The sequence below is a fragment of the Vulpes vulpes genome, chromosome 12 (assembly GCF_048418805.1).
Source record: "Vulpes vulpes isolate BD-2025 chromosome 12, VulVul3, whole genome shotgun sequence".
NCBI classification, from domain to species: Eukaryota; Metazoa; Chordata; class Mammalia; order Carnivora; family Canidae; genus Vulpes; species Vulpes vulpes.
This window is the reverse complement of record NC_132791.1, coordinates 149,635,398-149,652,054: the sequence shown is the minus strand read 5'-3', so window position 1 is coordinate 149,652,054 and position 16,657 is coordinate 149,635,398. Positions and strand designations below refer to the sequence as shown.

General features: G+C 40.8%; 1 protein-coding gene across 14 annotated transcripts in view; it reads left to right on the top strand.

Annotated features, from left to right (window-relative positions):
* The first annotated feature begins 4,049 nt into the window (after positions 1 to 4,049).
* PATJ (PATJ crumbs cell polarity complex component) overlaps positions 4,050 to 16,657 on the top strand; it is a 358,484-nt gene continuing 345,876 nt past the window's right edge. For 12 of the 14 annotated variants that reach the window (XR_011995974.1, XM_072730764.1, XM_072730758.1 and 9 more), the window contains exons 1-3: positions 4,080 to 4,196; positions 16,040 to 16,096; positions 16,199 to 16,365. Coding sequence is in view for 13 of the 14 variants with exons in the window: in XM_072730764.1 (XP_072586865.1) it covers positions 16,075 to 16,096; positions 16,199 to 16,365 (189 nt within the window). In the remaining variant the exon portion in view is untranslated. Of the gene's footprint in view, positions 4,197 to 5,088; positions 5,194 to 16,039; positions 16,097 to 16,198; positions 16,366 to 16,657 lie in introns of those variants that run through there. The other 2 variants (XM_072730762.1, XM_072730753.1) reach the window with 2 other exon arrangements.

Sequence of the window (16,657 nt, the reverse complement as noted above, 5' to 3'; positions counted from 1 at the left end):
TGTGTAAATTATACAGAACTGTTTAGAAAGCAAAAGACTGAATACCACAGTCTGATATGGAAATTGCTGTATAGAAACATTAGGAAAGAAGATTACTAGTGAAGCCTGAAGCAAAGTTCCTCTGGGATTTAAGGGCTCTGCACATTGGCTCTTTCCATTTCTAAGACTCTAGCATAGACCTAATTACATTAACAGTTTGTTTCACCCATCACAAAACTTCCTGAGGAAACCAATTTGGGGGGTGCCTCACTGGCTCAGTGGGTAGCACATGCAATTGCTTGATCTTGGAGTTGTAAGTTTGAGCCTCACATTGGGTATAGAGATTACTTTTAAAAATAATAAAATCGGGATCCCTGGGTGGCGCAGCGGTTTGGCGCCTGCCTTTGGCCCAGGGCGCGATCCTGGAGACCCAGGATCGAATCCCACGTCGGGCTCCCGGTGCATGGAGCCTGCTTCTCCCTCTGCCTGTGTCTCTATCTCTCTGTGACTATCATAAATAAATAAAAATTAAAAAAAAATATTAAAAAAAAATAAAAATAATAAAATCTTAGGAAAACAAAAGAAAGAAACCAACCTGACTCCCATTTCCATGGTTAGGATAAAAACGTTAAAAGAATTAAAAGATAAAAGGTTGTTGCTCTCCAAAAATTTTTCTTTTTCATTTCACTTTGATGGACATTTTTTTTCCTCTCATGATAAACTCATAATATCAAAGCTCTGGCAGACTTTTTGTTTGTTTGTTTTATTTAGTTTTAGTAATCTGTATACCCAACATGTGTCTTGAACTCACAACCTCCAGATCAAGAGTCACATACCCCTCCCACTGAGCCAGCAAGGCATCCCTGGTAGATATTTATTAGAGTCTGCTGCATATTTGGAATTTTACTACATTTTATTTCATTTCCCACTTACCTTGCTATAGTGGCTTCTTCCTTCTTTTTGATTCCAGGCCCTTTCTCTAAGTTTGTCAATCCATTTTTTTTATATTGCTTCTGATTAATCTTTCATAAAAAAAAAAAAGAACCAACAACACTGTATCGTATTCAAAATCCTATTTAAGCTCCTTGGCATTGTTGACCTTGAAAATAAAAGTCAATTATTTCACTAGCAAAATTTTTTTTTTTCAGAAATAAAAGAGGAATTGCAATTTGAGTCATGCAAATTATGGCAAAACATCATCAAATTAGGAGAACAAAAGAGATGAGTGTTACTTTATAGAGAAAAGAGAGGAAGCTGAGAGGGACTACTTCGAACAAAGGTCCATTGGAGGCAAGTGAGAGTTCAGGTTGGTGATGGTTTGTCATTAGTTGACTTGTGGCAGCTTCTCATTGGCTGGGCTATTGCTAGGCAAGGAGAAAATCTTCCTGCCTTTTGCTGGGGTAGTAAAATAGGCTTCTTTTGGGGGTCTGCAATTGACCTCAAGTTGGTAGGGCATGAACACTCCCTCTTCAGGCCTTCTGACTCTATTTTATTTATTTATTTTTAAAGATTTTGTTTATTTATTCATGACACACACACACACACACACACAGAGGCAGAGACACAGGCAGGAGAAGCAGACTCCATGCAGGGAGCCTGACGTGGGACTCGATCCCGGGTCTCCAGGATCACACCCTGGGCTGAAGGTGGTGCTAAACCATTGAGCCACCGGGGCTGCCCTAAAATATATATTTTTTTAATATTTATTTTAGGAGAGAGAGTTCAGTGCTCGGGGAGAGGCCATGAGAGAGGGAAAGAATTCCAAGCTGACCCTGCGCCTAGCAGAGTCTGACGTGGGGCTTGATTCCACACCCCTGAGATCACAACCACAGCTGAAACCAAGAGTCAGGTGCCCAACCAGCTGTGCCACCCAGGTGCCCCTTAAATGCATATTTGTAAGTAAAAGAAGCTGATGTAAAAAGGCTATATACTGTATGATTGCAACTATCTGGTATTTTGGGAAAGGCAAAACTACAGAGAGAATAAAAAGACCAGCCAGCGGCTGCCAGGAGTTGGGGGGGGGGGTGAACGGGGGATGAATAGGCAGGGCACAAGATAATTTTTAAGGCAGTGAAAATACTCTATATGATACTGTAATAATGGTAGATACATGTCACTATCTGTTTGTTTAAGCCCATAGAATGTACAACACCAAGAGTGGACCTTAATGTAAAAAGTGGACTTTGGGTGATTATGATTTGTCAATACAGGTTCATCAATGGTAACAGACATACCATTCTGGTAGTGGTAGTGGATGTTGATAGAGGAGGAAGCTGTGCATGTGTGGGAGTAAAAGGTATATGGGAAATCTCCGTATCTTCCTTTCAATTGTGCTAGGAGGATAAAAGTTCTTTTTTTTTTTTTTTTAAGATTTTATTTTTTTGAGAGAGAGTGTGTGAGTGCATGAGTGACAGGAAGGAGCAGAGGGAGAAGAAGAGGGTGAAGCAGCCTCAGCGGTTGATTTTATTTATGGGGCACCTGGGTGGCTCAACTGGGGCACCTGGGTGGCTCAGTGGTTGAGCGCCTGCCTTTGGCTCAGGGTGTGATCCCAGGGTCCAGGATTGAGTCCCACATCCGCTCCCTGCTGGGAGCCTGCCTATGTTTCTGCCTCTCTCTCTCTGTGTCTCTCATGAATAAATAAATAAATCTTAAAAAATAAAGAATAAAAATGTCAAAACATACAGTGAAGTCAACACAGGATTTAAAAGTCAGAAAATCCTATGTCGTCCCAAACTTTGGGCAAATCACTTGACCTATCAGGAGCACAGTTTCTTCATCAATTTCTTTCTTTCTTTTTTAAAAGATTTTATTATTTATTTATTTATTTATTTATTTATTTATTTATTTATTTAGACACACACACAGAGGAAGAGGCAGAGACACAGGCAGAGGGAGAAGCAGGCGCCACGCTGGGACCCCGACCTGGGACTCGATCCAGGGTGTCCGGGATCACGCCCCTGGCTGCAGGCAGCGCTAAACCGCTGCGTCACCGGGGCTGCCCTCTTCATCAATTTCTTCACAGAGAAAATGAGGTATCGAAAATGAGGTAGGAAAGATACGTCAGGTTCAAAGTCAACAGCCAAGAAAGAATTCTTGAGACATCTTTGGTGCAAAAAAAGTGTTTTTTTTTTTTTTAAGGAATGGGGATAACACGGGCAGAAAGAGCTTGATGCTGGTCAAGAGGAAGTGGCCCATTTATAGACTTTCAAGTTGGGAGGGGTTAGGGATAGCGTAAGCCTGCTAGGTATTTTGTCAGGTATTTTGGAAAGAAAGTTTCCAGGATCTGGAGGGGGCTGGCTATTACTGGGAAAGGTCATTTATTATTATTTAGTAAACTCTCAGGCTTGAGACCTTTTAGATGTAAATCAGTGGGTCATATCCTTGGAGGATGACTACCAACATGTATCTTGTGGGTAGAGATTAAGTTTCCAAAGGGATTTTTTATATGGTAAAGTAGACTTACAGGATCCTGGGGGCCATGCTAAGATGGCCTCTTGCCCTTAGCAAGGTATTAACATCCAGGCACCGGAGTTCCTAGAATACAGTTTCTCTGCCTGTTTCAAGGGCTTGTCAATGGGCTGTAGATGGTAAGGAAAGTCAATATTTTTTCTTCTGCCTTGTTTTCCACATCAGCATGTATAAGCTAGTGCCCGGCATATTGCAGACCCATATTGCCTGATTCCTTTATTCCCCCAACTAAATTTGCCCAGGTGTACTTCTTAGCATTTTATGTTGGATCAGCCCATATAGGAAACACAAGGGAGAGATGACCGAACTGAAAGGAAAGGGAATGTGGGGGCCTAGTTAGATGTGACCGAGCTTTCATCCATATCCTCCTTGCACTTGCTTGACCTTGGGTCTCGCTGTCCCCGCAGCCCTCCTACAACACCTGTCCGGCCAGCTCTCCCTACGCACTGGCGCCGGCTGCCCGCACCCCTCGGCGGCTCACCTGCCCACTCGTCCCCCAGACCCCTCCCTTCGCAGGTTCTCTAACCCGCCCCCAGCCAGGCCACTTTCACCTGCAGCAGAGCGAAGCCCGCCGCCCCCGCCGCCCCCGCCCTCCCGCCTCCGAGTCGCCGCTCGCGCCACCCCGGCGCCCCGCCCCGGGCGGGGAGGGTCGCGGTGGGGGCAGGGCCTGCCAGGTGAGGCGCGGTCACCCGGGCCGCTCACTTCCGCCCAGGTGAGGCAGGCCCGAGGCCGCGCCGCCGCCAGCCCAGGTAAGGCGGGGGTCCCGGCGGGGCGGCCGCGTGCAGGGCGGGGCCGCTCCCCGCGCCCCCGGCGTCCGAGCCCGCCTCCCCGCCCCGCAGCGCGCCCTGCGCCCGCCCCCGGGAGGCGGTGGGCGCCCCGCCAGCCCCGCGGAGGGTGCGGGCGCCGCCCTGGGGCCCGGGGGCCCCCCCGCCCGCGCCCCTGCCCGCTCCGAGCCCCGCTCGCGGGGGCCCCGGCCGCGGAGCCGCGCAGCCTCGCCAGGCCCTGGCGGCGCTCGAAGCTCGGCCCGCTCCTGTTCCGGGGCTGGCGGGGATCACGTCTTGGCCCCAGATCGCCGCCCGCGCCTGGCCCCCGAGCGGGGCGGAGTCTCTTCCTCCACCGGGGACGGTGAGAGGCGTGAACAGGTGGTGGCCGGCGCGGGGCCGCAGAAGGAGGGGTCAGGGGCCCCCGGATCCTCTCGGAGACGACGGCTCGGCCCCGGCCCCGGCCCCGGCCCCGGCCCCACCTGCGGGCCGGCGGGTCACGTAGCCGGGTTCCCGGGTTCCCGGGCCGCCGGTCAGCCCTGGGCTCTGCGAGCCTCGCTTTTTCTTTTTAGATGGGGAGGATCTTTGGAAAGTACTGTGGCTTCCAGCTTCTGGGGCTACGGCTGCATTCCTGCCTGGAGTCCAGCTCAGGAGCACATGTGCAAGGCCTCCCCTCCCCCCCCCGCGGCGCACCCAGGAGGGGGGCCAAAATCCTCTCCCCCAGGAGTGTTCATTTGGCACTTCGTCACAGCTCCAGATGGCTCTTGCCACTTTGGATTCGAGTTAGTTGTTTACTGGTTTGTCCTGCGATCGAGAGGGTTGGCCTTTCAGGGCCCTGTTTGTCTTTAAGTTGCCTCTAAGGTGTGTTTAGAGTCTGGCCCAGGATAGGTGCGCAACAACCAAGTGTTTCTTGAAGAAGCCTCCTGGAGACCTGGAAGAAGAAGAAATCTCAGTTACGCTGAGAATGATGATATCACATGCTAGGGTATAAGCTCCTATTGGCTGCAAATTCATTTGTACACATCTTTTTTTTTAGAAAAAAGCTTGTGAGCCTAAAAACTCAAATTGCTTCATTGCGCTGTATCAGAAAAGGGTGGGGGGGGGGGCGGGCGGATTGTGACTTTTAACTAAAATGAACTTGATGTTTCTGGGCTTCTGCCGCCTATATAAGGGTTATTACATTTTTAAAATAATTAAAAAGTTAATAAATATCGGAGCTGGAAGGTACTTTATGAGATAGAACTTGTTGACTCCGTTCTGAAGAGATTTTGCTCTTGCTAATTGAGATCCTGTAAAAGTCACATAACATGACTTTGGCATTAGAATAATAGTTGTGTTTAAAATGGAAAAGAAAAAAATTTTATTTTATTTTTTTTAATTTTTATTTATTTATGATAGTCACAGAGAGATAGAGACAGAGAGAGGCAGAGACATAGGCAGAGGGAGAAGCAGGCTCCATGCACCGGGAGCCCGACGTGGGATTCGATCCCGGGTCTCCAGGATCGCGCCCTGGACCAAAGGCAGGCGCTAAACCGCTGCGCCACCCAGGGATCCCGAAAAAAATTTTTTAAAAAAGGAAAAGAAATTGTATTAAGCTCTTATCTGTGTTTAAAGGCTTTAATACATTTATTTTATTATTTTTAAAGTAAACTCTACCTCCAAGATTGGGGCTCAAACTCACCCAGAGAGATTGAGAGTTACATCCTCTACTGGCTGAGCCAAACAGGCACCTCTGAAGGCCTTAATAAGTTTAACTCATTTATTAATATTAAACTATAAAGCTAACCTATATTTGTCATAGAACATTGGAGAAAATAAACTCACCTATCACTGAAAGTAATCACTAATAAAATTGTGGTATCTTGTCTTTCAGTTAGCATTCTTAAAAGGGGAAACCTGTGTATTTTCCCACAGTAAGTTTACTGCTAGAACCTTGTGATTCTTAGGGGTTCAGCATTCAGTAATCCTTTGTTGTTGTTGTTGTTGTTTTTAAAGCTTTTACTTATTTATTTGTGAGAGACACACACAGAGAAAGGGGGGTGGGGTGGTCAGAGACATAGGGCAGAGGGAGAAGCAGGTTCCATGCAGGGAGCCCAATGTGGACTCGATCCCTAGACCCAGGGATCAAATGCTTAACCATTGAGCCACCGAGGTGTCCCTTCGGTAATCCTTTGAATTGTATTTTTACTTAAAAACATTTAGTAACGGTCCTTAAACTAAACAATCAAGTAGTCTGAGTTTCCTTGCTTTGTTAAAGTTTAACAAAAATACATTAGGTTGGGGAAGCCAAAATGGAATTTAATTTGTAAAGATTTGCTCACCTTGGTAGTAAATTTTTGAGAGCCAAAACTATTCCATCTTTATATTTGAGATCACTTGACCATTGCTATCTATGGTTTGCTCATACTCGGATGTTTTTGTATAGATTTGGATGCCTTTTTTAAAGCCCTCATTTTAAGTTTTGGTGCAAATAGAAATTTAGAGGCTGTCATTACTCTTACTTCAGTCATTGGGGTGGATCTTTGCCGAAGATGAAGAGCCCACTTATGTTTTGCGTTTGTACAGCTGTGCAGCCTGTGGGGTTTGGAGACATGGTACTGGGTCCACTTACCATATAACTCTTGACAAGTCACTTAACCCTGGTCCTCTGTTTTCCCATCTGTAAATGATCTACCTCAGTGAGCTTCGGGGAGGTTGAAATTAAATCCTGTTTAAGAATGTGTCTTATAAAATTGTGAGCCATATTCTATCCCCTTTTGTTCTTCCACTCTGATAAATTCTGACAAAGTTAATGGGGTTGTGCTATTTTTATTGGGAAGAACTGAAGTTTGTGAGTTACTTTGATAAAAGCCTTAGAGACCATCTTAGCTGGTAAACAAAACTGTACAGGGATCTTTCTGAAAAGCCATAGGTAAAAACTGTGCTGTCAACATGGTTAGCTACTTCCACATATTGGGCACTTCAGATAGGTCCAGTTGGGATGGAGAGGTGCTGCAAATGTAAAAGACATGTCAGATTTTTTTTTTTTTTTAGATTTAGTGTAAAAGAAACAAAGATACCTCATTAATATTTTAATATTATTTACATGTTGAAATGGTTGTATATATTGGGTGAAGTAAAATATATTATTAAAATTAACTTTCTGTGTTGCTTTTAACTTTTTTCAGCAGCTTCTAGAAAAATTGGAGTTATTTTTGTGGTTCACAGTGTTCTGTTGAACAGCACTGGGTTAGGATTCACCATGAGTATGTTTATCCTTGAGAGGGTTTAGTTGACTGAAGCACTTATGTTCCTACTTATAAATAGGTTTTTAAAATTCCCAAGTTATTGGCCTTCCCACTCTCCCCTCCCTTGTGTTTATTGCATTACTGAACATTTGTGTTCTGTCTGCTGAGAAATAACCATTATGGAGTACACAGCAAAATCTCAGCTAAAAAAATTATTAGTTTTTTTGAAGCCCCTAAAATACTTTAAATAATTTTGATTGAAAAGCAATGTTGTTGCTAACAGTAGTCGCTACTCTGTATTGAATGTAGGCTGTGTGCCAGGCTTTATGTTTTATGAGACCTTGTCTTGTCCTTTTAACTGTAAGTATGTAGTAATTTTCATTAACTCTTTCATGAATGAGGAATTGGAGGTATAGGGAAATTTAAACAATTGGCACAAGAACACAGAGCTGATCCTAGCAGTAGATCCCAGGTCTCCATGATTTCAAAGCTCATAGGGTATAGAATATTCCTTATTTTATGAATTGGTTATTGAGTCAATGGGAAAACAGATTAGTGAGGTAGGTATTTAGTTCTAATCCTTTTTTGCGTTTGTCACCAATAGGAAACAATCTAAATTCTCATTCACAGGAGATTGGGGGAAAAAATACCTCCAGTGGAAGGCTGTTTACTAGTTACAGTGAATAAAGAAGCTGCATATATTCTCATGACTAAATCTTAAAACTGTAAGGATAAGATAAAACAAATTGCTGAAGGATAAATATATAGTGTGGTGGCCATTTATATAGTTTAAAAACCCATCGAATGACAATATTGTGAATAAAGGTAGTGTGTGTTTTAAGAATTTCATATTTGAATTCTCTGTATATTGGTTACATGAATCTGTAAAGCTGCCTTCAGGTTAAAAGAGGTTAGTGGGAGGCACCTGGCTGCCTCACTTGGAGGAGCATGTGACTCAACTCAACTCTTGTTCTTGGAGTTGTGGGTTCTAGCCCCATGTTAGGTGTAGAGATTACTTAAACTTAAAAAGAAAAAAGAGTAAAGTCTCTGTGAGGTGAGTGTTCTCTCATGTTGATCTTACTCTTAAAAACAAAAACAAAACCAGTCCTGCCTTTTTTTTTTTTTTTTTTTTCGGTGCTCTGCATATCTTACCTAGTTAGTAGGTAGCTTTCAGGGGCAGACAAATTTTCACGTAGCTTTGGCCCCTAATTGATCGTTGTGACTTTGACAATAGGGGCTGGATAAGACTTTTGCCTTGAAAAGGGCAGTCAGGACCCTTTGGAGTTAATTTCTGGAGATTTTAATGAAGCCCCAGGACAAGAGTATGGTAGGAGGGGTAGTGAGTTAAGTGGATGTTGAGGGTAAGGTTGACAAACATTCTCTCTCCGTTAAAAATGTGAAATATCCAACTTTCATTTTTAAAGTCATTAACAGTTGACCTTCCCTCCTCCCAAGGTGAAATTTCTCTTCCTGCTTTTTTGAAGTTTTAGCAAGTTCTCTGCAACTGCAGATTGAGGGTGATACTAATACTATGTTGTTAAGATAAAGGAGATGTTTTACAGAATGACCTTGCGTTTGCTGCTTAGTAGACACCAAAAGGTGAATTATGTGATTTAGTGACAGATAAAATGGTCTTGGGAAAAGGTCAGGAGGAAGAAGGAGAGGAAGATGAACATTGGTGGCAAACCTTGTTTGGTCTATTTCACAATTTCTAGGATTGTTTGGAATATCACAAAGCATGCCAGAAAGTGCCCTGATGGTATTTCTGGAGAGAAGGGCATACAGCCTACAGCGTGGGGAGAATTGAACAGAATATTTGAGGTGGAAAGTAATCATTTATGAATGCCTGGATCTTCCCAGTGGGGGACTAGTTACAGTAGTTACACTAGTTAGAGATCCACAAGTGTGAAAAGTGCTCAGATTTGGGGATTTTTTTTTTTTTTTGGTCAATCATTAGAGAAAACTGCCAACAGAAATACAAAAGATTACCATAAAACAGTTTAACTTCCTTCTTAAACACTGGCCAAGTCACAGGCAGAATATTGATATGCATTGATTTACTTTGAATAGTTCAATAAGAAAATTAGTACTTAGCCAACTGGCTTAGTCTGAAGAACTGACTCAATTCAGTTCTGATTCTGAGTTTATCAATGGTATTGTTCATCTTCAATTTCAGCATTCAGTGGACTTGATTAAGCGTTGCTTACGCTTAAGCTTATGGCCCCAAAATATCAACATTGTTCTGGAATTTATATATCTGTTTCTAGAATTCCAGGAATGTAGTGTTTTGGCAGCAGCCAAAAATATATTATCTTTTACATGTAACGGGTTTAAGAAAAGGCCTCGTCAGTTGTTAGGGATACAAGACTATGACAACTGTCTTGAATCCACATTAGCATGGTAGCAGATGTGTTTACTTTGGCTAGGAGTGTTTGTTTCCCATTTAATTGGTACCTCACAAATGCTGAGCTTTGGGGACAAAGGCATGATAATTAGATACAACCTGAGCTTTGCACACCAAAGGAAGCAATAGCAACTTTAATTTGTTCATGGACTTGTATTATTGAATAACTTCTGAAATCCTTTTTTTTTTTTTTACTTCTGAAATCCTGACTTCATTTAAAGTTAATGGCTTTTAGACTGTTCGAACTCCCTGGTTCCCTTGCACTCTGGAGAATTCCAATGAGGAGTTTGTGATCTCCCAATTCATATCTGCAGTTAGATACTGAATACCTGTAGTTCGCCAAACTGATTGCCAGTGATCTTTTTCTCCCAAATGTTCAAGGTAGAAGTATATGATGTCTTGGGGTGTTTTATTCTGTGTGCTATAGGGAATCTGAAAAGTATGTTTCTCAGGGTCCTTATTTCACTTCAGTTCTTGAACTGAGGAGGTTAATAAATCTATTCAATAAGTTTCCTCCACCTAGAAATTTAAATCAAATTTGTATCTCTGCATCACTTTTTTCAAATACTCCATTAATTGGTGATGGCTAAAGGCATGGGTATTAAGGAAAAGCCACAATATTATAATAATTTCCTTCAGTCAAATCCTACAGTGAACCAGACATGAAAAATTCATGGCTCAAACTCTCTTGATCAATGATGGAGTGGAAGCCACTGAGCATAATAACTATGCCTTCTCTGTACACCTATGAGGATAGCGGCACACTGTGGCTTTTTAATATCCAGGCGATGACCAATTCTAGGTAGCCTATCTCTGACAAGTTAGACTCTGCTTTACCATGTTTAAACAAACTTAAAATTCCCTGTTTCTCAGCATAGTCAAATAGTTCAGAGTTGTTTGAAGATTTTTTTTTCTTTTTAAATTTTTTTTAAAATTTTTATTTATTTATGATAGTCACACACAGAGAGAGAGAGAGAGAGAGGCAGAGACACAGGCAGAGGGGGAAGCAGGCTCCATGTACCGGGAGCCCCACGTGGGATTCGATCCCGGGTTTCTAGGATCGCGCCCTGGGCCAAAGGCAGGTGCCAAACCGCTGCGCCACCCAGGGATCCCGGTTGAAGATTTCTTAAGACCACTTAGCCTGTACACTGCTTCCTGGATATTCAGCTGTCGAGTGTTGTATTTCTTCTTTCTGTCCTCGTATACTCTGAAGGCTTTAGTCCTCTTCCCTAGATATTACCTAACACCGTGGACTGTAGTAATTTTCCAGACCTGCTTGGTGGACAAAGTTTAGCTTTTATTAAATATCAGTCAGAGGTTGGATAGCCAATCAGTTTTTACTCGTAACCCTTACCGAGGAATACTCTACACCATGGATTCCAAAATGTACAGGGTGATCCATGGGGATGGTAGGAAGATGACAATAAACCCTTGCTTTTTAGTGTTTTTACCTTATTGTCATGGCATTTTTATTTTATGTATGTTTTAAAACATATGACATGTAACTTATAATAGTATGTGTATATAATTATAAAAAAGTAAGGTGAACGGTCAACATATTCTCACTGATGGGAATGTGTGTTTAAAAATGTTTGAAGACCACTAATCTATCCTATTACCAGAATTACCTTTTTAAATAGAAATCTGGACTCAATACATCCCTACTTAAAAGCCTTTAATTACTTCCTGTTGCTTACAGGATAAAGACCAGTCTACTTAGCATTATTTACAAGGACCCTCTCAAAGTCTATTTAAGTCTGTGCTTCTTAAACTGTTGGTGAAGAGATCAGGATTTCCCTGCACCCCCACTCTTTTAAGGACTGATATTTTTGTAGCATTATTTATTGGAAAAATGAATTGTTAAAAAAAATGACATTAAAAAAAGAAATAAAAGGTAAGTCAAGGTTATATTACTAAATTGAATAGATCAGCATTACTCTGCCACATTGCATGGTTTCTAAATGCTTATTCTCAGTTTGGGTACTTATCTTTCTGTGAACCAAGCATCCATTTTGCAGTCCACATTTGCAGTAAGAAAAAAGCCCCAAAAACAAAAAACAAAACAATCCCCCCAACACAAAAACAATATTATTTCCTATGTCCAGAGACCTTATACTAGGTCATTTAAAGCTAATTAATATTCCTCACAGAAATTTGTGAGCTTTTACCTGTGTACAGTCTCTAGGCTAGTAGTGTCAGGATCACATAGGAACTTTGTTAGAACTGCAAATTCTCTGGCTTTCTTCAGACCTGCAGCATTGGAAACTCTGAGGGTGAGCCCTGGCAAGTTGTGTTTCAACAAGCCCTCCTGGTGATTCTGATGCATGCCAAAATTTGAATACCACTGACCAAGGGTAGCCCTATATGTCATTCAAACTGACACAATTTTTTAAAATTTTATAAATGAAAGTTTGTACCTCTTAATCATCTTTATCTATCCCTCCACCCACCTCCTCTCTGGCAACCATCAGTTCTATTTAAGAGGTGGTTTTTGTTTTTGTTTGGTTACTCGTTTTATTTTTTAGATTTCACGTTTAAGTGAAATCATACGACATTTATCTTTCTCTGACTTATGTCACTTAGCATAATACTCTGTAGGCCCATCTATGTTGTCACAAATGGCAAAGTCTCTCTTTTTTTTTATGGCTGAATAATACCTATTTGTGTGTGCGTGTGTGTGTGTGTGTGTGTGTGTGTATGCCACATCTTTTCTATCAGTAACTGCAGCACTTTTGAGAGAGAAATGGAACACTATCTATAATGATGTTCTGTATTCTGAGACTATTTTAGGCAAATGAGGGCAAATGATCACTCTCCTTTTACACCTCTTTCTTTAGCCTTTATAAGAGAAGTTTCTAATGTGTTCTCATTCCGGCATTCTAACCATCCCCACCCAGGTTTAGTCCCTCTCCCCTTGTGATTTCACTTAGCACATGTCATACACCTCTGCTATTGATGTATATGCCTTACAATATAATTGTCCTGTTGTGTTGTCATTATCTTTGTACCTGCTTGCTCTCTCATTAGGCCATCTTAGCCATTATCTTATGTCTTTTTTAGTTTAGTTTTTTTTTTTTTAAGATTTTATTTATTTATTTGACAGAGAGCACAAGCAGGGGGAGCAGCAGGCAGAAGGAGAGAAAGAAGAAGGTCCCCCACTGAGCCAGCAGCCCATTGCGGGCTTGATCCAGGGCTCCATCCCAGGACCCTGAAATCATGACTTGAACTGAAGACAGATGATTACCTGAGCCATCTAGTGCCCCCTTTTCTAATTTTTAAGTTATAAAATAAAGTTCAGACAGCACTAAAATCTGTTAAAGTCTAATCTTTTTTATCTCCCCATCCCCACATTCTAGAAGTAATCACTAAAACCTACATAGAGATACATATTTTTTTCTTACAGAAAGAATAATGCACATATCCTGAAAGTTTCTGTTTGCCCTCTTCAAGTCTGTATGTTTGATAACATCCTTGTGTTAACATAGAGGGTTGAATCAAAGCATGCTCATGCGAACAAGAGATCAAACATCACCAGACCTTACTCATGATTCAGCGGTTACAGGCAGGAGGTAGGCATGGACGTTTCTTGCTGGAGAAACTCTGCCTGGCCAGTAGGCGTCCCAAAGAATGTCATTTTTCTTCTTAGGACATGTTATTGACACATTTAAAATACCTAGTTACATATAGATTGACATTAAATCCCTTATAAATGTATTTCTGTCAGACTTTAACTGTAATTTTTAATTTGTTTACAGGAGTAAATTCAACCTTAGAACACGTTTTTGTTTTAGGTTACTAACCAAATTCTCAGTATGTATAAACACATTTTTCTCAAAGGAAACCTTTTGTGTTTGGGGAATCCTGAGTTTTATATTCCATTACTTACACATACAGAAAGTGTCTGTGTGATTATCTCCTATCTTCTAGTCAGCCATGACCCATAATCCATACATTCTCAGATTATGTATAAAAAGCAATTAAGACAGATCAGGTATTTCCTGACATTTAAAAATGAGGGGCTGTTATCTATTAAAAACCTTGAGGAAAAAATAAAAACCTTGAGGATGTTTGCAAGGGGTTCTGGTTATCAAGCTGGGAATCCCTCCCTGAAAGAGGCAGCCACAGGCTTACTGTTAACTATTTTCCTCCCGTTCTCATTTCAGTATATTCCGAACTACTTTATTATTACAATGACAGATTGCTTTTAAGAGTTTAATTTTTCCAGGAGTTTTGTTCTCAACAATGAAGTAAGTATCCTTGTACAATGCATCTGTGTGACCTTTGCAACTATTTCTTTAGGAGAGAGCCTCAGAAGTATTGTTCCGAGTAAAAGAGAATGCAGGTTTAATATATTGATAGCTATTGCTAAGTTGCTCTTAAAAGATTGCAAATTTATATTCCCACCTGTTTTTCCATGACATCTAGAGTACATGCTATTAATTTAAAAAAAAATTGCCAATCTGACAGTAAAAGAATTGCATCTCAGAGTTTCAGCTTGCATTCTTTCTTTCAGAGAGGTTGATGTATTAATGACTGCAGAGCTGCTCTTGTCAATCCTCTAGGGCTTCAGGCTGCTATAGAAAAGGACAGTGCCATTGTAATGGTCTTTTGTTACTCAGTTACCTGTCAATGGGTAGTTTGAAAGGTCGCACAATTGAGATGCTGAGCTCATCAGTAGTGTCTCTGTGACACCCTATTCAGCTGTTCTTTGGTAGTTCTCACTGAATCCAGTGAACATTTGGATGGAATACTTGGACCTTTTATCAATGCAGATGGCATCCCTTACTGGCTTTTAATAGGCTTTCTTACTTTGTGACCTTGAATTCGAAGATAAAGACCTCATTCGGTGACTGTATCCAGAGTTAATGTTAAGAGGATTTTGACTATATAATACTCTATTTCTTTGATGGTTCACTACAACTTAGTGTACCATTAGTATAAATGACCACTGTGAAAGTGCCATTCTGGTCATAGCAGAGGATTTTGCTAGCATTTTCAGTTGTGATTACATTACATTTTAGGCCAGTTTGAGTAAATCACTGGAATAAAAACAGAAAATGCCAATATTTTGAGTAGTTAGGTTTTGGAGATTCAGATGACTGGTAGGAATCTGGAACTGTGTAGCTTGGAGATTTTTTTTTTCCTAATCTCTCTAAAATCTTCATCTCTTAAATAATTTAGATGTTCTTTTCCAGTTCAGGATCAAAATCAACTTTATTGAAGTATAATTTGTGAACAATAAAATGTACTGATTTAAAATATGTAGGTTAGGGGACCTTGGTGGCTCAGCGGTTGAGCGGCTGCCTTTCATTCAGGTCCTGATCCTGGAGTCCAGGGATCCAGTCCCGCATCCGGCTCCCTGTGGGGAGCCTGCTTCTCTCTCTGCCTGTGTCTCTGCCTCTCTCTGTATCTCTCAAAAAAAAAAAAAAAAATGTAGGTCAATGAATTTTGACAAATATATACATCTATGAATACAGTAAGTACCCCAAAATTCTAAATTTGAATTCTAAATTCAAAATTTAGAAAGATTACCCCAAAAGCTCCTTTAAATCCCTTACCATTCAGCTCCTTTCTACCTGCCCAGGTAAACTAATCTAGAACTATAGATTGAACTTCATGTGAATGGAATCATACAGTCTGTAACCTTTGTTTGTTTTTTTTCCTTCAACATACTGTTTTCGAGATCGATCCATGTTGTATATATTTATAATTTTTTTCCTTTTTATTTCTGAGCATTCTGTTTTCATTCTATAGTTTGCTTATATATTCATCTGTTATTAGTTCGGGGCTTTTATAAATAAAAATGCAATGAACATTCACATATAGGTCTTTTGTGAGTTTGTATTTTCATTTTTTTGGGTAAGTATTTAGGAGTGGAAGTGCTAAGTCATATAGTAAGTGTATTTTTAACTCTGTAAGAAACTACCAAACAACTTTTCAAAGTTGTATGTGCCATTTTATGTTCCTACTAGTGATGTTGAGAGTTCTAGTTTCTTCACGTATTTGTCAACACTCAACAAATTGTCTTTATTTTTCTAGTTTTAGCCATCTTAGTGGGTATATAGTGGCACCTTATTGTAATTTTAATTTGTGTGAAGTCTTTTGATGAAGAATGTTCTTAGAGCTTTTCTTTAATAGAACTATAAGCCACTATACACTAATGGAAAAACCACCTTTTGCATTTTGAAATTTTTCTTTAGGTTTCTTTAAAAGGGATTGAAGACAATAATTCAAAATGCCTGAAAATCCTGCTCCAGGTACACTAGATATATACTTCTATCAGTAAAATTAATTAATGGTTGGAAAATGGAATGTACGATGGGATTAACTTGTGCTCTGATTATCCTTCTTCAAACAAGATAAACTGCAGGTCCTACAAGTTCTTGATCGCCTAAAAATGAAACTGCAGGAAAAGGGGGACACATCACAGAATGAGAAGCTCTCTCTGTTTTATGAGACACTACAGAGCCCTCTCTTCAATCAAATACTCACACTTCAGCAGTCCATCAAGCAACTGAAAGGGCAAGTAAGTTACTCATCAGGATTTTACATGTTGGTTTATTCAAAACAGCAAAGAACGATAGAAGGAGATAGAGACAGACCAACTGTCTCTAAGTGTGCTTAATTCAGCAAGAAGACTCTACTGGGCCCTATGACCTGTAGGTAGCATTGGCATGGATAGTTTAAAAATGTTTATGGGGGAGTACCTGGCTGGTTCACTCTGTAAAGCATATGAATGTTTATGTTGAGGTCTTGAGTTCAAGCCCCATGTTGGGCATAAAGCCTACCTAAAATGTTTATGATAAATTTTGTGTTTG